At 43.0% G+C, this 26,976-nt stretch overlaps 1 protein-coding gene, 1 non-coding gene and 1 pseudogene across 2 annotated transcripts in view; 2 read left to right on the top strand and 1 right to left on the bottom strand.

Annotated features, from left to right (window-relative positions):
• LOC145415721 (uncharacterized) overlaps nt 1-26,976 on the top strand; it is a 98,166-nt gene that overhangs the window by 50,178 nt on the left and 21,012 nt on the right. Inside the window, exons 7-8 of the mRNA XM_080284946.1 lie at nt 13,628-13,797; nt 16,812-16,914. Coding sequence (XP_080141072.1) covers nt 13,628-13,797; nt 16,812-16,914 — 273 coding nt within the window. The remainder of the gene's footprint in view (nt 1-13,627; nt 13,798-16,811; nt 16,915-26,976) is intronic.
• LOC145415812 (5S ribosomal RNA) lies at nt 3,177-3,295 on the top strand (annotated as a pseudogene).
• LOC145415839 (5S ribosomal RNA) lies at nt 8,251-8,369 on the bottom strand. Its single transcript, XR_013900145.1, has one exon. It is a non-coding gene; the product is annotated as a 5S ribosomal RNA (ribosomal RNA).

Below are 26,976 nucleotides of genomic sequence, written 5' to 3'. Positions count from 1 at the left end.
CCGTTTCTTACACACTCTCTCAAACTCATCCACCAAGCCTTGCATTTCCCCTTCGTCTTCACTCAACAACACGGTATCATCTGCAAACAACAGTACAGGGAGTTTCCAAACACTATCCTCTCTCACCAGGGCCACTCCAACATCCACTACCCTACCTTGTACCTCTTTTATTACCCCATCCATGTACAGATTGAACAACCATGGAGACATGACACATCCCTGTTTCAACCCAACTTTCAAAGAGAAAAATTCACTTAGTTCACCATCCACACGCACTGCAGCCTTTGCACCATCGTACATACTCTTCACAGCATTCAACAACTTCCCATCTATTCCATATATTCTTAACACTTTCCACAATCCTAGTCTATCCACCCTGTCATATGCTTTCTCCAAATCCATGAAAGCCGCATACAACTTCTTTCCCTTCTCTAGAAACTTTTCCACTAAAGATCCGAGAATGAATATCTGATCTACACAACCTCTTCCCTTCCTAAAGCCTCCCTGTTCTTCTCCAACTAATTTCTCTGTTCTTTCTCTAACTCTGTCAATAAGTATCCTACCATATACTTTTCCTATTATACTAAGAAGACAAATGCCCCTATGATTACCACACACTTCTTTTCCCCTTTTCCTTTGTACAAGGGAATAATTATACCTGACTTCCAATCCTCCGGGACTCTACCTTCCTCCCAGGCCAATCTGCACATCTTCCACATCCATTCTACTACTATCTCTCCCCCATGCTTCAGCATTTCACCACACACTCCATCAATTCCTGGGGCTTTCCCTGATTTAACTTTCTTCATTGCTTCCACAACTTCTATCCTACTGATTTCTTCCTGTCTTCTCACCTCCCTCCTTCTTCCAGCCATTCCCCAGCCACTTATACTCGCATTACTTCCATCCTCCACGTTCAACAATTCCTTAAAGTGTTCTCTTCATCTGCTCACTTTTTCTCCCTTCTCCACTAGTAATCTACCATTTTTATCTTTCACTCCCCTGCTAACTTCACTTCCACCCTGTCTTACTCTTTTCATCTCTTTCCAGAACATTTTCTTACAGTCCCTCCACTTTACACTCAAATTCCTTCCAAATTCCTCATCCACTCTCTTCTTACTCTCTCTTACTAATCTTTTCACCTCTCTCTTTCTTTCTACATATAACTCTCTCTTCCGCCTCTCAACTTCTTCCACGCCCCTATTTCTCATCCATTCATTATATGCTTTCTTCTTTTGTGCCACAGCCCGTTTCACCTCTTCAGTCCACCACGCTGTTCCTTGCACCCCCCTCCGTCTTCTCTTCCTTCCACACACCACATCACATGCTGCACACAGTCAATCCTCCTAAATCACGTGTTCATAAATCACGGGTAAGTGGCTATCAGACTGCGTGCACCCTTAAATCACTGTTAAGTCACAAAAATCGCGGACGCCTTTTCCGAGGAAAATCATAAACCGCGGCATTCAAATTGAAAATTGCGACCCAACAACCAATCACCACGCATCCCTGGTGGCAAGTGTGCGTACTAATGCTGCCACATTGTTGTTGTTCTTCCCGCCAGTCCGTACACTACAGACCATTTCTGTGGAGTACGAGAGCTACCTACCTTTTTTGTACACCTTCTCCCCCACCTCCTACCTTCCATGGCCCTCCCCTCCTGAACCCCTGATGAAGTGCTGTAAGCAACATGGTGTCAAGAAGCTGCCATCCACTGAGGACATGGATGACGAAGCATCTGTCATCTCTGAGGCAGACTTTGAGGGCTTCCTGAAGGAGGCAAAGGAGCTGGAGAAGGGAGAACAGCATGAGGGAGCACCCCCATCTCATGCTGAGAGGTTCTAAGTTCTTCCCAACACCACCCCACTCCATTCACGTAAGCAGTATCATCATAGGATTAAGGTGAGATTCCTTAACATTGCTTATTTCTATTAAATACATGCACTGAATATTCCTAAATTTGTATGTTTGTGTTTGATGGTGCCTAGATAGGTGTAGGTAGGGTGCTGTGGGGGGTGGTGGGCCAAAGTCCAGACCCAAATTCATTTTTCACATAAGAGTTATTATTTATAAACCATGGAATTCGTAAATCACGGCAGTGGTCCAGACGCAAATTGCCGCGATTTATGAGGATTGAGGTTGTTCCTCCCACTCTCCCATGATCCCACTGCTTTGCTTTCCTGTTTCCGTGCCTTTCTTCATACGGCTGCCCATGCCTCTATTCCGCGTACCTCCCGTCCTGTGTCATTGAAATGTGTGCCATGGTGGAATGACCAATGCACTTCAGCTCTCCAGGTCAAGAGGACCAGGTGGAAGAGCTTCCGCAGGAAAAAAGGCACTTCGTTGGAGATCCAAGCTTTTATAATTTTTCAACAAGCTAATGCCCTTCTTCGCCATACAATCTGTCGAGCAGAAAAGGATAGCTGGATGTCATATGTCTCTACTTTCATCTCGGACACCAATTCCACGGATATGGTCCTGCATCAGGAAAATAGCAGGTAAATGGTCACCTACCCCGACTCCAGTCCTCACCACCAATGATGGAGCCATAGGCGATGCTTTTCAGGTTGCCAATATTCTGGGTCACCATTTTAGCCAGATTAGCAATGGGTCCCATCTCCCCCCTACATTTTTAACAACCAAAAGGCATTCAGAACAGATGCCCTTACAGTTCACACTGTCGTCAGATGCAGCGTACAATGCCCCTGTCTCCAACTTGGAACTCAAAGCAGCTCTAACTGCTTGTGGTTCTACCTGTGAGGGACCTGACGGTGTACACTACGACTTGATAAAACAGCTGTCCCAGACAGCCCTTCTCTTTCTGCTTAGAATATGTAATGAATGGAGACGGGCCCACCTCCTATCATTCCTTAAACAGGGCAAATCTGGGTCATCACCTGGAGATTATCGCCTTATTGCTCTTGCTGTCTAAGCAAACTCATGGAATGTATGGTAAACTCTTGCCTAACATGGCATTTAGAATCACGTGGTGCGATCTTGTCCTTACCATATGGTTACTGCAAGGGGCGGAGTACCCTAGATCCCCTGATGAGGCTAGCAACCTTCATCCGACAAGCCTTCACTAACTCAAAGGTGGTCATAGCAGTGTTTTTTTTATCTCAAAAAAGTCTGATGATACAGTCTGTAAGTATAACATTCTCCGTGTCCTACAACACTCTTGGAATTATTGGCAGTTGAGTACACCGCTTCCCGTCTGATCAGCGAAGTTAAGCAACGTTGGGTCTGGTTAGTACTTGGATGGGTGACCGCCTGGGAACACCAGATGCTGTTGGCATCCCTACTTGTCAAGTGGGGTTGGTGGAGGATTAGTGCCCCTCCCTGTAAAACAATTAACTCTAAGCCCTTGGCCACCCTGTCTGGGATACATGGCGTCTGGCAATGAATGAATGAATGAATGAATGAGTGTATATATATATATATATATATATATACATATCTATCTGTGTCTGTCTGTCTGTCTCTATCTATCCATCTATCTATTTATGTATATGCATTCATTCAGCTACAAATTGTTCTAAGTACCGCAAAGCGATAAGACCACTTGTTTGAATTATTTATGATATTCATGAATGTTTGGTAAATTATACTGTTTCAATTTCATTGTGACTTACTTCGTGTTCTTAAGCCTGTTACAATGAAATTTCCCATGGGAGGTTGAAGAGAAGGTCTTATCAGAAAAGATGACTCCCCCAGTAGTCCAGGTCTATCTATCTATATACCTAGGCTGCTTGCCCCCAGGAAAGGGAGGTAGCCGAGACAGGACGACTCACTCTCCATTTACTCATCCATTCAAACACATTTATTCGCATCTTAGCCCCAAAGGGGAGAACGGACAGATCCTCACCGAACCACACCGCACAAGGGTCAACTGCGCAATGCAATCAGTGACATCCGCAGCAGGGCCTGACAGCAGAACTGGTTTACCCCTGCCACATCATAACAGACCCATCCCCTTACCCGCACCTGACCTGACTAGCTGATCAGACCAAATGCGGGAGAATATCCCCTCAGGGCTGCGTCATCACTTATTCATTCACAATTTCTCTCCATTTATTTCTGTCACGCACAGCCACTCTTCCTTGCTCAACAGACATCCCTCTCGCATCCAGCGCTCTCTTCACACTGTCCATCCATCCTATTCGTGGTCTTCCTCTCAGCCTTACACCTCTCACATCAGATCTAGTTATCTTTTTCACCAATCGCTCATAATCCATTCTCTCCATATGCCCAAACCATTTAAAAACCCTCTGCTCAACTCTACCAGCCATCTCCCGAACAACTCCAGTTCTCCTTCGCACTTCATCATTTCGCACCCGATCCATACGCGTCACTCCACACATACTCCTCAGACATCTCATCTCCATTACATTCAAACTTTTCCTCTCTGCTACACCCATATTCCATGTTTCAGCCCCATATAATGCAGTCGGTACCACAGCACCCTCATACAACCTTCTCTTTACATCCATTCTAAGCGAACGACATTTAAACACTTTTTTCATTCCTCCCAGCACCTTTCCTACTTCATTTATTCTAAACTTCACTTCTGCATCTATTCTTCCATCCACAGCAACATGTGACCCTAGATATTTAAAACAATCTACCTCCTCAAGCAACTCACCATTCAAAACTATATTCATCCCCCTACCATCTATCAACCTCGTACACTTCATCACTTTACTCTTATTCTCATTTACTTTCAATTTCCTCCTTTCACACACCCTTCCAAACTCCTCTACCAACTGTCTCAATCTCTCCTCTGAATCAGCCACCAGTGCAGTATCATCTGCAAACAGCAGCTGCTTCAGATTCCACTCTCCTCCATCAACATTTACCAGACTCAGACCACCTAAAACTCTTGCATTCACCTCCCTTACAACACCATCCATGAAAATATTAAACAACCAAGGCGACATCACACATCCCTGTCGCAGCCCCACTCTCACGGGAAACCAATCACTCACAGCATTTCCCACTCTTACACACGCTCTACTATTTACATAAAACCTTTTCACCCCTTTTAGTAGCCTACCATCAAGTCCATACAATCTTAAAACAGTCCACAAAGCCTCCCTATCAATTCTATCATACGCTTTCTCTAAATCCATAAATGCCCAAAACACATCCTTGCCTTTCGCTAAATACTTTTCACACACTTGTCTCACAGCAAACACCTGATCAACGCATCCCCTCCCTCTCCTAAAGCCACACTGCTCATCACTAATCACTGTACCCTCTCTAACTCTCATAATTAACACTCTACCATACACCTTACCTACAACACTCAACAGACTTATACCCCTAAAGCTAGTACATTCATACTTATCACCCTTGCCTTTATACAACGGGACCACACAAGCACTTGCCCGTCAATTGGCACCATACCTTTCTCAAAGCACACATTCAACAATCTTACTAACCAGTCAACAATAGTCACTCCACCACCCTTCAGGCATTCCACAGCACACCCATCCATACCTGCAGCTTTCCCTGTTTTCATCTTTACTGCCTTCTCCACTTCCTCCTTCGTGATCAAAGAATCATTCAACCCTCCCAACACATTTATTCCTTGCACCCTTCCATCCGCCACAATCTCAGCCACCCGTTCCTCCTCTACATTTAACAATCTTTCAAAATACTCTGCCCATCTCTTCCTTACTGCATCCATCTCAATTAACATCCTTCCATCCTCTGCTTTTACTCGTTCTTCCTTCCCAGACTCTCCCTTTCGCACCCTTTTCACCTCCTTCCAAAACATTTTCTTATTCTGTTGAAAATTCTCTGTCAGCCGCCTACCCCACCTCTCATCTGCTGCCACTTTAGCATCACGCACAGCCCTTCTCGCTCTATTCCTCTTTTCCTTATACCTTTCATATGACATCTCATCCTTCCTCTGCAGCCACACTTCATATGCACGTCTCTTCTCAGCCACAGCCATACTTACTTCCTCGCACCACCATTCACTTCCTTTTCTTACACCACCACCCACACGTCTCACACCACACACCTCTTCTGCATGTCCCACCACAGCAGTTTTAAACAACTGCCATTCCTCCTCCACGCTGCCATTTTCCCGATCTTTCATTGCGTTCCACTCATCTTTCAATTTCTCCTGATACTCTATCTTTTTGTCTCTTTTATCCAACTCACTCACTTTCAAAACCTTCCTGCCACACCTAACCCTCCTAGCTCTCATCCATCTCTTACCTACTCTTAACTTTCCCTCCACCAGGTAGTGGTCAGACATACCTCCACCCTCCCCTCTCAGAACTCTCACATCCAACAATCATCCTATTACATTCCTAGACACAACCACATAGTCCATCAAGGCTCTATCAACAACCCTTCCACCCTCCTGTCTCACCCATGTATACTTATAAATATTTTTCTTCTCAAACAGCGTATTCCCAATCACCATCTCTCGCTCAACACACATCGCTATCATTCGTTCCCCATTTTCATTTCTTCCAGGCACACCATGCATACCAACTACGCCTTCAACTGCTACATTTCCCACTCTAGCATTCAGATCTCCCATCATTACCACATTCACATTCGCTCCAAAACTCTGCAGACACTCATCAACATCATTCCAGAAAGACTCCCTCTCTTGTTCATCCCTTTCACTACCAGGCCCATATGCACTCACAAACACCCACAACTCACGTTCAAATTTTGCTTTCACCCACATCAGTCTCGATGACACCTCCTTCCATTCAATCACACATTGCTGTACTTCCGGACTCACTAACAAGGCCACACCTTCTCTTGCCCTTCCTCTATCAACACCTGACAATCTTCCATTCACACTTCCAAACATAGATTCCCCCTTCCCTTTCATCTTCATTTCACTCAAAGCTAACACATCCAACTTTCTTCTCACAAACATTCTCCCAATCTCCTCCCTTTTAGCCTCAATTGTACTACATCCACGCACATTCATAGACCCAATCTTCAGGGTACGGGGATAACTCCATCCCCCATCCCTTTCTCTGGCCTGTCTCTTTTTAGGAACTACAAAACAGAGGAGGGGGTCCCTAGTCCCCTCACCCCGCCCCTTTTAGTCGCCTTTTACGACACGCAGGGAATACGGTGGCAGTATTCTTCCTAACACAACCTGGCCGCAGAGTAGTAGTACCACCCCATAGTGCGGCCAGGTTGTGTCCAGGTAAGGAAACAAATATTGACTGTGTATTGTTAGGTTGTGTGGCCATGAGAGAAATACAGACAGACAGGCAGAGAGAGAGAGAGAGAGAAAGAATAATTTATTTAAAATAGGTAACGTGTAATTAAATAAATAAATAAAGCTTAAGGAATATATATTACAATATAAAGATAGAAAATGAAGTCATCAATGTGTATTATTTATCAAAACTGACAAGAACATAATGTTTTATAGTTATGTTCGGGAGCACATCTACACATAGGCACGGAGTGGGTATGTAACATGCAACGTGTGGGGGTGGATTGGTCTCCATGCTGTTGGTGAGGTCACAGAGAGAGAGGGAAGGTTCATGGCTGATCAGTATCTGGAGATACTAGAGGAGGTGATGCTGCCTACTGTCCGTGCATAGACCCTTCTGTATCCTGAGAACATCATGTTCATGCACGATAATTGTCCCGTGCATACAGCGAGAGTTGTGCAAACATAGTTTGAGGATCAGCGCCTCCTAGAACTTTTGTCTTGGCCTAGCAACAGCTCTGACCTAAATTCGATTGAGAATATTTGGGCCAATATTGTTAATGTTTGGGAGCCCAACGAGGAAAGGACGCCACACCGATTGTTGCGTCACATGATGAGGGAGTGAGAGGTCCTCAGGAGAAAGCCACACATCATTCACAATCGTGTGGCTTCATTACCTGTCCGCCTTCACGATGTGATTACCAGCAATGGTCTCTGGACAAAATATTGAGTGTAATTAAAGTGGCTCATTTATTTTGAGTTAATTATCTCATCCAATGATGTTGTCATGATATATTTGTTTGGACAGTTTTCCGAATAAAACAAGAGTATTACTTATTTGTCATATATAGATCACACGTTATTTTGAAGCGAACATTATTTTATAATGTTATGAGGAATGAATATTTTGTCAGGAAATAATTCATTCATTCATGCCAGACGCCATGTATCCCAAACGGGGTGGCCAAGGGCTTAGAGTTAATTGTTTTTACAGGGAGGGGCACTAATCCTCCACCAACCCCACTTGACACGTAGGGAGAACGTTATGCCAACAGCATCTGGTGTTCCCAGGCGGTCACCCATCCAAGTACTAACCAGACCCAACGTTGCTTAACTTCGCTGATCGTACGGGAAGCGGTGTACTCAACGTGGTATGGCCGTTAAACTTACTGTAAATTATTATGATTTTGTTCTGTGCCTACTGATGATGAGATATAGTAGAATAAACTTACTCTAAAATACAGTAAAACCTTGTTATAACGGACTTCAATAGACCGGAATTCGCTTTTATCGGACTCGAGGAGCTACTGGACTAAATTCCTATATATCGGACAAAGTCCGATAAAGCCAGAAGCAGTCCGGACATCTGGACCACTTCACGTATGTTCTCCACAATAAAGTAAATGAAAGATGTGTTTATCAGTGTACAGTAATGTATTATTACATATATTATACCATTTGATCAATGTAGTGAAGTTATAACACAGTACTCTACCACTATGGTAGTCAAAACAGTTTAAATACCGTTCATTCAATCCAGACTAATGTCTGATATATCGGAAAAAGTCCGGGTTATTAGGGGGAAGTCTGGATGTTGCTTTTATTGGAATTTCACATTTTTCATACTGGCTTGGGCCCCAATTAGTCTGTTATAGTGAGGTCTGACTGTATTATGATTTTGTTCTACACTTACCGATGATGAGATATGGGCTAGTAATGTTGAAATATTATCAACATTAGTGACAAATATATGTTAGGCAAAACCAAACCCTCATAACTGATTACCATGCCATCCTTGTATTCATTTTCACCACATTAGGAAACATGTCCTATTTAATGATTGCGATGAATTTTCTTGGAAATGATAAAAGGAGATAAAACCATTGTGAGATATGTGTTGGAATCAGCGCCGTGCTCATCTCGCAGCTATATCGCACACTGTCAACATCCAGGCAATCGATAGTGATGCTGGTAAGTGATACACAAATAAACTAAGCAACATATCAAAGCAATCATATGGATCCTAAAGCCCGTCATCGAACACTTTGTGGCAACTTTGATGGGCAAACCAGTGGACAGCCAGTGCCAGTAGTTGTGGGAAATCATCAGACATTTCCCAGTGGTCTGGTGTTGGGCATGAGCCAAGGACCTTGCCATCATCAGAAAGTTGCCTCTTTAACCATATTGTTTTTCTGCACTCTTCATTGTTTTCTTTTTTTTTTCAATTGCAACAATTTAACTGCTATACTAAGTTATTTTTTTTTCTTTTCAACTGCGTTGCACATGGTCATATCGCACTCAATCGCTGCCAACCATCTACTGACTACTGGTCGACTTTGCTGCCTGACCAGCTACTCAGCAGTTCGGACAACATCACAGCCGTGCCTGTCAGACTGTGCCCCATGAGGGCACAGTCTGCCAGTTACTGCCCGATAGGCGAGAGTGTGGACAGGGCTTAACAAGTTCGCCTACATCCAGGGACTGCTTAACGTCGAGCAACATGACTATGTATTCAGATGAGGAACAACCCCACGGCTGCCAGTGTTAATTGACCCTAATTACCCATTTGGTAGCCTCTTCATTCCACTGACTTCATCGTTGTCTCTTTCCTACCATCTCCTCCAAACACTGTGGGGGAGGGATCGGTGTTGGTTAGGTGCTGCAAATTAAAACTGAATATTTGGTTACCTAGTCCCTGTTTGATGTTACAGAATGATGTCTTTTGCACCTCATGGATGTGAAAGTAATTAAGTGGAGCTGCTAGAAAGAATTTTAAGGTAACCATCTCATAATATATAAATGTTGCTGATTATCTTACTATATTTTAGTGTTTGTCATGCAATGCATTTATATCGAGAATGAACCCTGTGAGGGGGTATTGTCTGCAGTGACGTGGGCGATATTTAAAGGGTTTTGGCACCCCTTTGGTCCCGAATCAATCCATTTCAGCTCTTCAACTGCCCCCCACCCACCCCTTTTTTTTTTTTTTTTTTTTTTTTTTTTTTTTCGTGCTTGCTGTCCCTCTCTATTTCCTTCTCCTTGTGCTACAAGGTCTTACTGGCTTAGTGCAGTCTTCTCTCTTCTTATTTCAATATAATATATTTGGTGAAACATAAAAGGTAGTAAGACAATATATAGTTTAGTACTTCTTCCTTAGCCTTTATCATTCTTTTTCTGTGCCTGTCCTCCTCTCTTCCTATTTCTCCCATCATTCCTGTCACTTCTTATTGCTTTTCTTTCCTTTACAGGTGGCTTTACATTTAGTGACAAGCCTAATGGTTTCCAGTAAGCCAAGTAACCATTTACAACGCTGGGTGGTAACCATATAACCAAACCATACGTGCTCCCTACGTGTCAACAAGTGGGTTGGTGGAGGGTTAGTGCCCCTCCCCGTAAAACAACTAACTCAGAGTCAAATGACCACCCCTTACGGGATTATGGCGTCTGGCAGTAGATAGATAAATAGATAGATTAATTTACTGCCAGTGCATATTAATAGATATCGTGTGTCATAGAGCATAATAACCTTTGAAACTGATGAAATGTAATACCATTATTACATTCGTTAAAGAAAGCATTGCCGGTTCTCTTCGTTAGAAATCAACATCTATTAATCTGATTCACTAGACCTCGTTTCCACTGCTTCGAATATTATGAATAAATGAAACTACCAGCTGACATGCTCCTCTTCTGTGCTGTGTTGCCAGTTACGTTTTACAGATTGCTCATGCTTATTACTCTGTTATACTGCATGTTCGATCATTAAATACTGTAGTATGCTCTATACATGGTTTCGTGCCACTTATTAGTTATTAACCTTGATTTATGCATAATATGATGAGAATATTTGCTTCACCACCACTCAAAAGTTCAGTCAATCATAGTCCACCTTACACAGGCTCTAGGTTGTGAGTGATTCATTCATAAAAATACATGGACTTATTACAGGGAACAGCCAGATGTCTCCATATACCCCAATATTTTTTCGCACTTTCTACTTGCTCAGCTGTACCTTGTCTGATGGGTGAGAATCCATACCCCAAATGACAGTGTTCACTCCACCTATGATTCAAACTCTAAAAACAGTTTATAAATCAACCTAAACACAAAATTAAAGTCAAAAATATCATAAAAATCATTTTTAAAAAAATCAAAACCCATCGCAAAACTGGGTGTAGACCTATGATGGGTGGGGTAAGGTGGTATTTCTACCCCATCATTATTCCAGGGTATCACATCAACGGGTCTTGTAAATCAGGGTTTGCCTGTATATTGTACTTCATTGAATTGCTTACAGTGCAACTGAATTTTTTTTCAAGCATATATTTTATATAGGTTTATCAAAATATCTTTAATTTGGATACTCTCATATCATATTGTATAAAGGCTCCAGTGTGCTTGCATAAATTGGCTTTGGTTACCTAATGGAAGCTCTTTATGCTGCTCAAATCTCTGTAACCCCCCCCCCACCCACTTTTTTTAATAAGCCTGTTGACACTTCCAATGGAGGTGATGGTGTGGGGATTGAGTAAGCATGGGACTGAGGAGTGGCTGGCTCAAATGGTTATGGTAGTGTACAAGGGTGCCTTCACCCAGGTAAGAGTGAACGGAGATTTCAATGATAAGTTTTCCGTGAATGTTGGTGTCCATCAGGGGTCAGTCTTGAGCCCTTTATTGTTTATCATGATGCTTGAAACCCATTCATATGACCCAAGGAATGGTCTCTTATAGGAGCTGTTGTATGCTGATGACTGGGTGTTGACTGTGGTGAAGGAGAAGGAGGCAGAGGAAAGATATAGGAAGTGGAGGGATGAAATGGGGTACCAGGATTTGAGAGTAAGCTTGGATAAAACAAAAGTGATGATATCTAGGGGTGGTGGTGGTGATGGAGAGGGAGGCGGAGGAAAGATACTAGAAGTGGAGGGATGAAATGGGGTACAAGGGCTTGAGAGTAAGCACAGATAAAACAAAAATGATGATATATAGGGCTGGTGGTGGTGTTGTCAAAACAGAGCGAGTGTGGCCATGTCCAGTTTTCCCCAAGGGTGTTGGAAGAGACTCCATCTTGTGTGGTGTTTGTGATAAGTGGGTGCACAGGAGATGTATTGGTAATAGAGGTATGCTTATGCTGCAAAATAATGCTGATTTTATGTGATTTCATTCGTGCAGTGTGTTGGGGAGAGCATGTAGAGATTGTGAAGCATGAAAGGACTGATTTTGCTGGAGAGTCTCTTGCTTGTGTGGAGTAGTGTTGCTTGTTGGGGGTCATGTTTTATGCTGGAGGTCAGGCTGGAGCTAGCTCTGTAGCAAGGGTAAGTAGTGGTTGGAGGAAGTTCAGGGAGCTGTTGCCTCTCCTGACATTGAGAGGGTTCTCCCTCCATGTGAATGGGTCTTTCTGTGCAGCAGGAAGTTCAGGGAGCCGTTGCCTCTCCTGACATTGAGAGGGTTCTCCCTCCATGTGAATGGGTCTTTCTGTGCAGGATGTGTTAGAGTGTAATGCTGTATGGCAGTGAGACCTGAGCAGTAAAGGAAGAGGATATTTGTAGGCTCAGATCCTCAGAAATGATAATGTTTCGTGGATGTGTAGTGCATCCTAAGAGTGTAATGCTGTATGGTAGTGAGATATGCACAGTAAAAGAAGAGCATATTCATAGTCTCACACAAACAGAAATGATAATGATGAGATGGATGTGCAGTGTGTCCTTGAATGAGAAGCTGGATGGGACTGCCGGAGATCGAGCAGTGTGGGGATCCACCATTAGGTGACCGAGGCTGATGCATGCAACCTTGTTGGAGCCTGTATAAATGAAATGAAACAAAATGAATATACTTGAGTGTGAACTTAAATATTTATAGGTACATGCACTTCCTTTGTGAGTACTTTGCTTCTTACCTTCACTTTAGATAAATTTGTATGTTCTTCAGCTGTCATACATTCTGGTATTCATTACCACATGAACTAACTACTTGTATTTCCAGCATTTCTATGCCCAGTGTATAAACCTGTGAGACACTGTCCAATGCTTTCTGTGAGTTTGCAGAAACTAGATGGAATCCTTACTTTCCTTGGAGCTTCTCCTGATTTCCTGCTTAGTAAAATAGTACTGGTATCAGTACAGTATTATGAGTAATGTTTTCTTCCCCATCAGCATATTCTGTCATGTAAACTAACATTCAGATTCTCTCCACGGTTTTAATGATCAGATTCAACAGCATTAGACACATTCTGTGACCTTTCTGAAGTGTATATTTTACCATTATAAATACTGTACTCAGTTGTATGAAAACTAAATTTTTACAATATTCGTAACTGTATTAAGCAGTACACAGTATACTGTTCTTTACTGTAAAGATTATTCAACTTCTTCATTTCTGTGGGACACCAAAGACTAAATTGCTATACTTTCACACATATGGTACCAGGGTTGGGAGGAGAACCGAAGAAGCGCAAAGAAGAAGTCAGATAAAACCCATCCTGTTTATGCCAAAAATAATGATACACGTTCCACAAATGACCACCGGTACTCAACTGTAAAAGAGAAATGCAAGATTGCAGCCTATGCAGAACAGCATGGCATTGAGGACACTAAACGGTGAGCAACAACAGATTTTTCACTTTGTTTCAATGATATTTTTCATAAACTCTCATCTGGATTGTCATGGAAAACTTTTTATGTATGTAAAGTATTGTTTTGATCTTAATCCCAGTAATAAATTTGTGGTATGGGGTGCAGAAATAGGAAGAAGACAGCACATAAGTGAGGAATGAGAGATACAGTCCAGGTATATATAAAGTTAAGTTAGGAATACTCTGTGGTACATATGAATTGAAGACTAACTTGTACATAGCATGCATGAGTTGAATTTGTCATCCTTGACTGTTCATTGCATATCTTGAATGCTTAATTATGAAGTGTTCTTATGAGCAGTTTCATAGTTTAAAAAAAATTGTATTGTGGTAGATGGGGGTGTCCTTCATCCACTCACTCAATATAGTTTTGCCTTGTGGTCTCTACAGTCTGCACTGAGTGTCATGGCAAATAGTTTCCTGTAATGGAGGAAACCATTTACTATGCTGGGTGGTAACCATATACTGTAACCAAATTATTGTGCCTGGTGGTATAGTGGGTAATTAAGATGCTCCAGTTGGATTGAGCCTGTGCAGGTTTCTATCCAAGGGGAGGTTGGGGTTTATTGCTCACATAATGCCACTCAGGGATGAGTGAGGTTAGTTACTCTCATCTTAACCCACCACATGCCAGCTATTTTTAGCCCTATGGGTCACCTCTGTGCTGGCCATTTTTCTACTTCCCCCCCCCCCCTAAAATGATAGATTTTGATGTGAAAACAACGATTTTCACCATGAAAATACTCACCGAAGCTTGGAAATGGGTTTTATTGAGTCCTGCATAATCGTATACGGGTATTCCCGCTCTCTCACGCTCACCACGTAGGAGAGAGAAGCCTTTTTTTTATGTAAGATATACTCAGGTATTTATGATGGGAGGGTATAGCAATGTTCAGTACACTTTTCTGATTACCTATTACAGTACAATCCCAGCTATCCGGTATCCAGACAAACGGAATACTCAGAAAAACGGGAAAATTCAAGGGCTGGTAAAAATGTCAGTAAGTTATAACTGTGCGCCAATTTGAATGGACCGCCAAACCGCCGTTTGATCGTGTCACGCGAGGCTGGGTGAAGTTAGACAAAGCGAGGTGAAGGCATTTCCAGCTAATGTAAATCCCTAGCAGATCCTCTTAACCACCCCTCCTCTCCCCCTCTTTCCCCTACTTGAATTCAGTCATCCTCCACACCCTCCAAAAATCACCAGTCTGCTTTTTGCCACCAGACAGTAAACAAGCTCTCTTGCTATTGTGTTCCTCTGATAGACGGTAATTTGTACACTCCAAAATGCCTAAAGTGCAAACTAAACGTAAGCGTATCGTGCTTACCTTGAAACAGAAGCAGGACATATGCAACAGACTTGAAAAAGGCGAACATTATAAAACACTAATGCCTGAATATAAATGTTAATAGGAATGAAAGCTGGAAGAAAAATAAATAAATAATATGCCTGCATTTCATACATACATCATTTATTTTATTTTCTGCAAAACAGCTGAGTGGCGGGTGAGAGGTGGAGTGATGGAAGTCAGGTGGGGAAGAAGAAGAACAGTCGGGGTCAGAAACGTAAACAAAACTCACGTGGGGGCACAGGTGTCGTGATAATTCTACAGTGCAGTCTTAACACATCATCAGTTCGCTAATAAATGTTCAAGCTTTTATTTCTTTATTTTATTTTTCAATTTTTATGAGTACAGTACATATAATGAATACAGTAATTCGGTAAACAATGGACTGGTGCAATTTGCAGTACTGCAAATTGCTAGACATTGCACACACGTGCATTATGACCATGGTGTGTGTTTACAAGGCAGTTTTTCAGGCGGAATCTCTTAGTGTAACCCCTAATGTGACTGATGAGTACCTGAACTGTATTTACTGCTGTGATAGCCTTTGTATAGATTTGACTTGAAAATCAGAAATACGGGAAAAATCTGTAACCGGGAAGGTAAATTCTCCAAGCCACCCGGTTAACTGGGATTGTACTGTACTTCAACATCTGTCACAGTTTGCGTGTCTATCTCACTTGAATGCATTGTCTTACACTTACTTGAAGATAGGTACAGCCTGACTTCATTATGTACAGTCCTGGTGCTTACAAGAAGGTGCAGTATTTACAACTTGACTTCACTATGTACAGTCCTTACACTTACAGGAAAATATTTACAACTTGATTTCACTATGTATAGTCCTTACACTTTTGTGAAAATATTTACAACATGCCTTCACTATGTACAGCACTGGCTTAGGCACACAGGCAGCGTGAGGGGGGGAGCGAGAGGGTGTATGGCCTTGACTGCCTGGAGCTTGGTAGAGGAGCAGTTGCCATACATGTCTGCCAATTTTTACCCACAAATCTTGAAAAATGTGGTCACAGTGAATTTTTTATATTAAACCAGTTTATAATAGCACTGGCGTTGATTGCAGATTTTCGTTGCATCGTTTTAAAACGGTACTGGCACTTGGTGGGTTAATTGTCAGGACCAACTTGCCTAGCCCCATGCTCCTATGCTCTGCATGGGGCAACACAGGATTAGATGTTGGAGAGAAAAAAAAAAAAAAAATGTAGTAGTACTAGTAGTAGATCAGCCCCCAGTGTGTCTGGTCAGTCAGACCCATGGCAAGCAGTCACCCCTGCAGAACTGGCCCATGCAATGAACCAACATTCCCTTGCAGTAGATAGGACCTTGCAATGGCGAGGTGCGAGGAAGTGTGTGGAGATGTAATTCCTGGGTGGATGCCACATTTGCATCTCTGTCCAGCTAACAGGGGCACCATGGCAGACTCCACATGACGTTATTTGGGTACTGTATATGGTTACCAATGCTTGCAGTAAATGGTTTCCTGAGTTACAGGAAATCATTAGGCATGTCACTCAGCCTAGAGTAACCTAAGGAAGAAGTATGCAGCACTACATTAAGTGGATGGTAGCTAACAACCTTATCCACATATCCTAATTGTTCCAACCATTTGTTTCAGGTATGTCAAGAAAATGTACAAAGTCAAAATTAGAACCAACACCATCACAAAGTTCCTGAACATTTACCAGAGGCACAAGGAAATGGAAGAGAGGAGGAGAAAGGTAAAAATTGATTACTTTCTGAGTCCAGGTGTGCCTTTTTCATTACCATTATTATCATTATTGCCATTATTATTACAGTAGAACCTCATAATTGCCAAACTCATAATTAACAACTTCACTAATTAGCTATTTCTTCCTAAAAAAAGGTGCTCAGAAAAATTCAGAAAATGAACTGGAGGAATATGAACTGAATTGGAAGGCCTGTCTGGTAAAAGTTAAACGTACATTCACCGCTCACTCTTTTGTTCGTTTTTTTTGTGTATATGTGAGAGAGAGTATTGATGCACACGGTAATGTATTCCTTTAACCCCTTATTAACCCCTGGCATTGAACAACCCTTTACAGTACTGGTGTCAGTGATGTCGAGTTAGTGCGAACTATAAAAAACTGTGAACAATTATGGGTAGTGCGAACTATAAAAAACTGTGAACAATTATGGGAAGGGAACAAAGGTCACTGGTATGTTTACACGACTCTATGGTATCATCTCAAGCAGTCAGTTAGTCACTTAATCTTAGATGTTTTGCCCATATGGCACATGCACCGTAATTTTGTGAATTCTTCTGTGAACCATAGCGAATCACAAGATGGGTTTCGGAAGCTAAAAAACACATTGCTAGGTGTGCCAGATGATTCTCTTCACATCTTAAAAAAAATTAAATTTAATTTAGAACTCTTAAAAAATTGTTGTGGGGCCAGCCAGAGGTGCACGCAAAAATCTGAACCCACTGTTCTTGAGGGGTTAAGCTGTTAAGCCATACCTGCGATTGTTTGTTTCCAACGCAATGGAAGAAACTTACTCTACGTACTCAAAGATGGATTTTGCATCCCAATTTCCCAACTGTAGGTTAGGTTAGGTTTGGTTAAATTATTAGGTACAGTTAAACTAGGTTAGGTCAGGTTTAGTTAAACACTTAGGACAGTCCCTTCCGCCATTACGCTGATGAATCAAATTAGTTGTCACAACCAAACAGCTAAAAACAATGGGGAAACAGATTTAACAAGAAACGTTTATTAATAGGTAAGGCATTGCAGTATCAGTGGTTCATAGACCATGCAATTACCAGTAAATGTCATTTTCAGGAGTGTGTCAAGAATGAATGAATTTCAAGAATTAGCTATGGGGTTTGGAATGTAACCCTCACTAATTTGGGGGGGGGGGTATTGTTTTATTATATGGTAGGTGGAGGTGTCCATCATCCACTCATTCAGTGTAATGTTGCCGTATGGTTTATACACTAAGAGACAAGCCAAATGGTTTCCTGTACTCAGGAAACCACTTACTATGCTGGGTGGTAATCATATAACCGAGGTTTTTGGCCAGGTTAAGTGTCCCCAGATTTCCCTATCTGTCTGTCTACCTATTGCAAGACACCTCAATCCCATAAGGGGTGGCCATAAACAAATTGCCATCATGTCACCATGTCCAATGCCACTTCACTGCCTTGCTCCCAGCCCACACCTTCCTCTCTCATATACCTCTCCACTCCATCCCTCCATCTTATCCTCAGCCTCCCCCACCCTCTCCCCCCCTCCACCTCACTCCCTTACACATTCCTCACTAGTCTTGCTCTCCTTCCTCTCCACATGGCCACTCCATCACTCCTTCTCAGCCTCAGCCTCCCCCACCCTCTCCCACCCTCCATCTCACTCCCTTACACATTCCTCACTAGTCTCTTGCGCTCCAACCTCTCTGCATGGCCAAACCACCTCAGTGTAGTTCTCCTAACTCTTTCTGTCACATCCACATCCACACCACAATACTCCTTCACTTCCTCATTTGTCAGTCTGTCTCTGCACGTAACTCCTCATGCTCCTCTCAGATAACTCATTTCTACTTCTGTCACTCTTACCTTGTGTCCTTCTAACAAGGTCCAAGCTTCACTTCCATACGTTAGAGTAGGTATCGCAATATATGTCATGCAGTGACTTTTTTACTTCCATGCTCACATCCCCTTTCCTTATGACTGCTTTCAAAGAACCAGCAACCTGTCTTCCCTGTTGTACCCTTTTAAGCTTTTCACTCTCTAAACTTCCATCCTTACTCATCACACTACCCAAGTACCGTACTTAAACACACATTTTCCATTTCCTTCTCATCCAACAGTACTGTACATCCAGTGATCTCATATCTCTCAGAGACCTTAACTTTACTCTTCTGTACATTCACCTTTAGATTCTATTTCTTACACACACTCTTAAACTCATTCACCAAGCCTTGCAGTTCCCCTTCATCTTCAATTAACAGTATAGTATCATCTGCAAACAACAGTACAAGGAGTTTCCAAACACTGCTCATTCTCTCCAGCATCCACTAACCTACCTTGTATCTCTTTTATTACCCCATCCATATATGGACTGAACAACCATGGGGACATGAAACATCCCTGTTTTAATCCAACATTCAAATAGAAAAATTCACTCAGTTCACCATCCACACCCACTGCAGCCTGAGCACCCTCATATATACTCTTCATGGCATTCAGCAACTTTCCATTTACTCCATATATCCTTAATACTTTCCACATTCCATGTTTATGCACCCTGTCATATGCTGTCTCCAAATCCATGAAGGCTGCATACAACTTCTTTCCCTTCTCTGGAAACTTTTCCACAAAAGACTTAAGAGTGAATATCTGATCTGTACAACTTCTTCTCTTTCTAAAACCTCTCTGTTCTTATCTGATTAATTCCTCTGTTATTTCACTAACTAGGTCAATAAGTATCCTACCATATACTTTTCCTATTACACTAAGATGACAAATGCCCCTGTGATTACCACACACTTCTTTTTGCTCCTTACTTTTGTATAGGGGAATAATTATACCTGACTTCCAAACCTCGAAGACTCTACCTTCCTCCCAGGCCAGTCTGCACATCTTCCATATCTATTCTACTACATTTGACCTCACACTCCATCAGTTCCTGGGGCTTTCCCCATTTTGACTTTCATCATTGTTTCCACAACTTCCTTCTTACTGATTCCTACCTCTCTTCTCACCTCCCTCCTCCTCCCAGCCATGCTCCAGCCACTTACACTCATATTACTCACTCACTGTAGTGCTACTTTGGGTGTCTGCCGTTTCCTCTCTTCCTTCCTTCCACTTCTGTCTTTCTTTCCTTCATTCTTTCCTCTTCCATCTGCCTATGGGGGACTTTACATTTCCTCTTCCGCCTTTCTTTCCTTCATTCTTTCCTCTTCCTTCTTCCTATGGGTGACTCTACACTGAGTGACAAGCCAATTGGTTTCCTGTACATCAGGATACCGTTTACTATGCTGGGTGGTGACGATATACAGTACACATGATCACCGTGCGCGAATTGCATAGTACATGAGTGACCAAAAATCATAGCCATAAAACTTTGAATGCGTGAGTTTAACCCACAATAAGTGAGGGAGAGGCAAAGAGTGGCCCAGAACTGCTATTTTCCCTGACTACGCGACCCGGCTCCCCACATGACGTGCCCATCTTGACTTAGAGGCTCATAAGGAAAGTGCTCAAGAGGAGTCTACAGTAAGATCTCTCCAATAACGACTTTGACAATAACTTTTTTGGCAGTAACGGTAAGTTAGAATGGATACCCAGTTTCTGTAATAACATTTGGATTCACTTGAATAACAGTTATTTCATGAATGCCAAGTTATTATACTGCAAATACGTCCATAACAAGATGAGGAATGAAACAGACAAGAAGAGATGAAGGGAATTGCAAAAATGGTGAGCAGTAGCAAGGAGGAAATGGAGGATCCTCCCCTCACCATCTCCCCTGACTCGCCCTCCGCGTCCCCTCCACCACCACAGCCCCACCTTACTCACCAGTCGCCTCCCCCCCCCCACCTCCACAGCCCCACTTGACTCACCTGGTTCACCTGGCATACCTGCAACCCCCACCATAGTGACTGTTGCTGCATTCCGGAAGAAATATAACATTTGACAGGCTGTAAATTTCTTTGTCAAAGCTTGAAATAAAACAACACTGGCAACCATTAACCCCTTAAACGTGGATCGTCGCATTTGCGACGGTCGGCCCAAAGGACAGGACGGCGGATTGTCGCGTTTGTGATTTGAGTAAATTTTGAATAACCGCGGGCAAGCAGGCTCCAGCTGGTATTGTCTATCAGTACCACCACCCTCTAGCTACAACTAGCATACTTTACCTTTGTACTACTGACCTCAGTTGTTGCCAAATATCGCGTTTTCCCCCCGTCCCCCTCCCACCACAGCCCGGCCAGCCTGGCTGTGATACATGGCAGCGCTCTGAGCGCTCAGAACTGTAAATCTGCGATCTCCTCTCACAAGCAGTTTATGCTACTAGGAAACGCTTGTTTCCCCAGTTGTAACACTACCTTTTTTTCTCACGGTTTGCCTCTGTTTAGTGTCAGTTTACTGCAGGCTTTCAAAGTGAGATTATGGCGAGTTCTAGCTCTTCCCAGTCAGTGCAAGCGGCCGACAGGAACGAGAATAAAGTGGCGGACGTAAGGCAGAATAAAAAGCGCGCCGTGGTGATCTTTTGGGAAGTAATATGATTGAAAATAATGTAATATACATGTTTTTAGCTGTGAAAATGGAAATGTTTGTTGAGTGACGGGAAGACCGCCCCCACAGTGCATGTCGGCCGTACGCTTCGTTGATTTTAGCCTTATTTTCAGTGCTTATTGTACAAATACGGATTCCTAACTACCTTTACGTTGTAGTATAAAGTTTACTGTGACAGAATGAGGCTGTGGTAGAGGGGAAACCGGGTTGCTGGAGGTGTGAAAGTGAAGATTTGGTTACCCAACTTTGCAAGTCTCCACAAGTCCTTGGGTAGTCCACGAAGGCTCAACACCTGTCTCTGGAGAAAGCTGAATGTAAGTACTATCTGCCATACCAAGTATAATGTTCTAGGGTTAATCTCTGATTTTTGGCGAATATTTTCCTACAGGTACTCAGACCGCGATACAACCCTGCCACTCGGGGGGGATTGACTGTACACAGCCGCGTTTTAGGGGTTAAACATGCGTGGTGCGGCCGGAGTGGCGCGGGCACTCTAAGTGTGTTGCTGGGCCTTGGAACCCCTTCTGTTTAAGTCCATCAGGCCTGTCGTCTACTGTTTTTAAGGTGACTGACCATATTTTTGTTATTTTAGCTGTATCTGGAGTATGTCTTAAAAAATTTTCCCATTATTATATTTCAAAGGTAAAAAAAATATCAAGGTTTGAGGGGTCCCGCCCATATGTTACTTTTCCCATAAGATTATGTAGTCACACTTTCACAGTGCGCAAGGTCATGGGCTGCCCATCCATTTGCAACTGTGTGAGCCTACTGTAGTCAAATTATGGTGCCTGGTGGTTTAGTGAGTAATTACAGCACTCCAGTCAGATTGAGGCAGTGCAGGTTTATATCCAAGGGGTGGTTGGGGTTTAGTGCTCATGTAATGCCACTTAGGGATGAGTGATACTGGTCATTCTCATCTTAAATGTCAGGACCAACTTGCCTAGCCCTGGGCTTTTATGCTCCTCAGGGGGAAACATAGAATTAGATGATGGACTTATATTCTCTGTGTTCAACAATTCCATAAATTGTTCTCTTCATTTGCTCACTTTTTCTCTCCTCACTACTAGCAGTATACCATTTTATCTTTCACTCCCTGACTTAACTTCTTTATTACCCTAACTCTCTTTACCTCTTTCCAGAACATTTTCTTACATTCCCTCAACATTACACTCAAATTCCTTCTAAATTCCTATTTCACTCTTCTTACTTTCTCTTACTAATCTTTTCACCTTTCTCTTCGTCTCTTCATATAGTTGTCTCTTCTGTCTCTCACCTTCCTCCATGCCCCTGTTACTCAACCACTCACCAGATGCTTTCTTCTTTTGTGCCACAGCCTGTCTCACCTCTTCATTCCACCATGCTGTTCCTTGCACTCCCTTTTGTCTTCTCTTCACCCCACACACCACCTCACATGCTGCCCAGATTTCTTCTGTGAATATCTTGCACACACCTTCCACGTCCCCCATTTGCTCCAGATCATATTTACCTAATCGCTTCTCCACTTCTCTCTTATTTTGTGCCTTTTTTCCATCCTCTGCAACATTCCTACCCTCCTTTTATGGACTGCTTCCTCCTGTCCTTCCCTTTTCCTCCTCCTCCATTTCATTTCAACCTTGACTTTTGCCAACACCAAGTGGTGGTCTGAAAGTCCACTCCCCCAACCTCTGTGTACTCTTGCATCCATTACACATCTTTTCATTCTATCATCCTATCTATCTATCTATCTATTGCCAGACGCCTCAATCCCGTTTGGGGTGGCCACAAACAAATCGCCTCCAAGTCGCCCTGTCCCCCGCCATTTCACTCCCCTGCTCCCAACTCACACTCCCCTCTCTCATATACCTCTCCACCCCATCTCTCCGTCTCATCCTCGGCCTCCCCCTCCCTCTTTCCCCCTCCACCTCACTCACATACACTCTCTTCGTCAGTCTTTGACCCTCCATCCTCTCCACATGGCCAAACCACCTCAGTGTGTTCCTCATAACGCTTCCTATCACATCCACATCCACACCACAACGCTCCTTTATATCCTCATTCGTCAGCCTGTCTCTCCATGTGACTCCACAGGCTCCTCTTAAATAACTCATTTCCACTGCTCTCACTCTTGACTTGTGTCCTTCCAACAACGTCTAAGCTTCACTTCCGTACGTTAGAGTTGGTATCACAATACTGTCATGTAGTAACTTTTTCACTTCCATGCTCACTTCCCTGTTTCTTATCACTGCTTTCAAAGAACCAGCAACCTTTCTTCCCTGCTGTACCCTTTCAAGCACTTCACCCTCCAAACCTCCATCCTTACTCATCACACTACCCAAGTACTTAAATGTACTCACATTTTCCAATTCCTCACCATCCAACCTCGCTGTACATTCACTGACTTCACCTCTCTCAAAGACCATCACTTTACTCTTCCCTACATTCACCTTTAGATTCCGTTTCTTACACACTCTCTCAAACTCATCCACCAAGCCTTGCAGCTCCCCTTCGTCTTCACACACGGTATCATCTGCAAACAACAGTACAGGGAGTTTCCAAACACTATCCTCTCTCACCAGGGCCACTCCAACATCCACTACCCTACCTTGTACCTCTTTTATTACCCCATCCATGTACAGATTGAACAACCATGGAGACATGACACATCCCTGTTTCAACCCAACTTTCAAAGAGAAAAATTCACTTAGTTCACCATCCACACGCACTGTAGCCTTCGCACCATCGTACATACTCTTCACAGCATTCAACAACGTCCCATCTATTCCATATATTCTTAACACTTTCCACAATCCTAGTCTATCCACCCTGTCATATGCTTTCTCCAAATCCATGAAAGCCGCATACAACTTCTTTCCCTTCTCTAGAAACTTTTCCACTAAAGATCTGAGAATGAATATCTGATCTACACAACCTCTTCCCTTCCTAAAGCCTCCCTGTTCTTCTCCAACTAATTTCTCTGTTCTTTCTCTAACTCTGTCAATAAGTATCCTACCATATACTTTTCCTATTATACTAAGAAGACAAATGCCCCTATGATTACCACACACTTCTTTTTCCCCTTTTCCTTTGTACAAGGGAATAATTATACCTGACTTCCAATCCTCCGGGACTCTACCTTCCTCCCAGGCCAATCTGCACATCTTCCACATCCATTCTACTACTATCTCTCCCCCATGCTTCAGCATTTCACCACACACTCCATCAATTCCTGGGGCTTTCCCTGATTTAACTTTCTTCATTGCTTCCACAACTTCTATCCTACTGATTTCTTCCTGTCTTCTCACCTCCCTCCTTCTTCCAGCCATTCCCCAGCCACTTATACTCGCATTACTTCCATCCTCCACGTTCAACAATTCCTTAAAGTGTTCTCTCCATCTACTCACTTTTTCTCCCTTCTCCACTAGTAATCTACCATTTTTATCTTTCACTCCCCTGCTAACTTCACTTCCACCCTGTCTTACTCTTTTCACCTCTTTCCAGAACATTTTCTTACAGTCCCTCCACTTTACACTCAAATTCCTTCCAAATTCCTCATCCACTCTCTTCTTACTCTCTCTTACTAATCTTTTCACCTCTCTCTTTCTTTCTACATATAACTCTCTCTTCCGCCTCTCAACTTCTTCCACGCCCCTATATCTCATCCATTCATTGTATGCTTTCTTCTTTTGTGCCACAGCCTGTTTCACCTCTTCAGTCCACCACGCTGTTCCTTGCACCCCCCGCCGTCTTCTCTTCCTTCCACACACCACATCACATGCTGCACATATTTCTTCTGTAAATATTCTACACACACCCTCCACGTCCCCCATCTGCTCCAACTCATATTTGCCCAATTGTTCCTCCACTTCTCTCTTATACTCTGCCTTTTTCTCATCCTCTTGTAACCTTTCCACTCTCCTTGCAACTACTCCTTCCTCTCGTCCTTCCCTTCTTCTATTCCTCCATCTTACTTGAACTTTAACTCTGGCCACCACCAAGTAGTGGTCAGAAAGTCCACTCCCCCAACCTCTATAAACTCTTGCATCCAATATACATCTTCGCATCCTTTCATCCACACACACATAATCAATCATTGCCTTCCTTTCACTCAATTCACCACCCACCCTTCTCATCACTCGCCATGTATACCTGTGGATCATTTTATGCCTGAAGAGGGTATTGGCTATCACCAACCCCCTCCCAGCACAAATGTCCACTAACGCACTCCCATTCTCATCTATCTCAGCAGGCACACCCCACTCACCAACTGTTCCATCCACCTTCACATTCCCAACTTTACCATTCATATCACCAATCAAAAACACTCTATCATTCCTTCCAAACTTTTCCATGCACACTTCTACATTTGTCCAGAACTCTTCTCTCACTTTTCTAGCACGATCTTGCGTTGGCGCATACACACACACAATTGCCCACATTTGTATTCCAACTTTCAACTTTACCCACACAATCCTTGATCCAACTGATCCATACTGTCTTATGCTCCTCTTCCATCTTTTACTCACAACTATACATACTCCTTCCTTTGCCCACACATGCAAAATCAGTCATTGCCTTGTGTTCATTCAGTTCACCACCCTCCCTTCTCATCACTCACCATGTATACCTGTGGGTTATTTTGTGTCTAAAGAGGGTATTAGCTATCACCAACCCCCTCCCTGCACAAATGTCCACAAGAGCATCTAGTGGATATTTGTGCAGGGAGTCACACCCCACTCACCAACTACAACATCCACCTTCACATTCCTTACTTTTCCATTCTTATCTCCAATCAAAAACACTCTCATTCCTTTCAAACTTTTCCATGCACAGCTTCCACATTTGTCCAGAACTCTTCTTTTGATGTACTTGCACAATCTTGGATTGCCACATACACACACAGTCGCCCACATTTGTTGTCCAACTTTCAGTTTTACCCACATAATCCTTGAGCCGACGGATCGATACTCTCTTATATTCTCCTTCCATCTCTTGCATGCAACAATACAAACTCCTTCTTTGGCCCTTTCATTCCCACCTACTCCCACACATATACCCCATCCATACTCCAATTCTCTTAGTCTCACCTCTCCATTTTGTCTCAGTTATCCCACATACATCCACTTTTGCATCCTCAATCACCTGGATAATCTCTCTCTCTTACCTCATCATTCGCACCCCTTACATTCCATGTCGCAATCCATACCACATCCTTTGTTTAGCCTTTAGTCATTGCCTGTTGGTCAGGCCTGGTCTTAGGCTTCTCGTTCGTAATTGTAGTTAGTTGTTTTCCGGGAAGAGGCACTAACCCTCTTCCAACCCACTTGCTGTCACGTAGGGAACATGTGTTGGTTGTTATAAGGTTACCACCTAGAATTGTAAATGATTTCCTGATTTACAGGAATTCATTTGGCTTACCACTCAATGTAGAGCTACCCTAAGATAGAGAACCACTACACTATGTGGGTGGATGATGGGCGCCCACACCTACCACCATCTAAACTCACTAAATCATGGCAGACGTTTCAGAGGACTTCAAAGGCCCAGT

Source organism: Coenobita brevimanus, chromosome 103 (assembly GCF_032717465.1).
Source record: "Coenobita brevimanus isolate Jiangsu-jjx chromosome 103, ASM3271746v2, whole genome shotgun sequence".
In the NCBI taxonomy this organism is placed as follows: domain Eukaryota; kingdom Metazoa; phylum Arthropoda; class Malacostraca; order Decapoda; family Coenobitidae; genus Coenobita; species Coenobita brevimanus.
The sequence above is the reverse complement of the archived record's forward strand: the minus strand, read 5'-3'. Positions and strand labels throughout refer to the sequence as shown.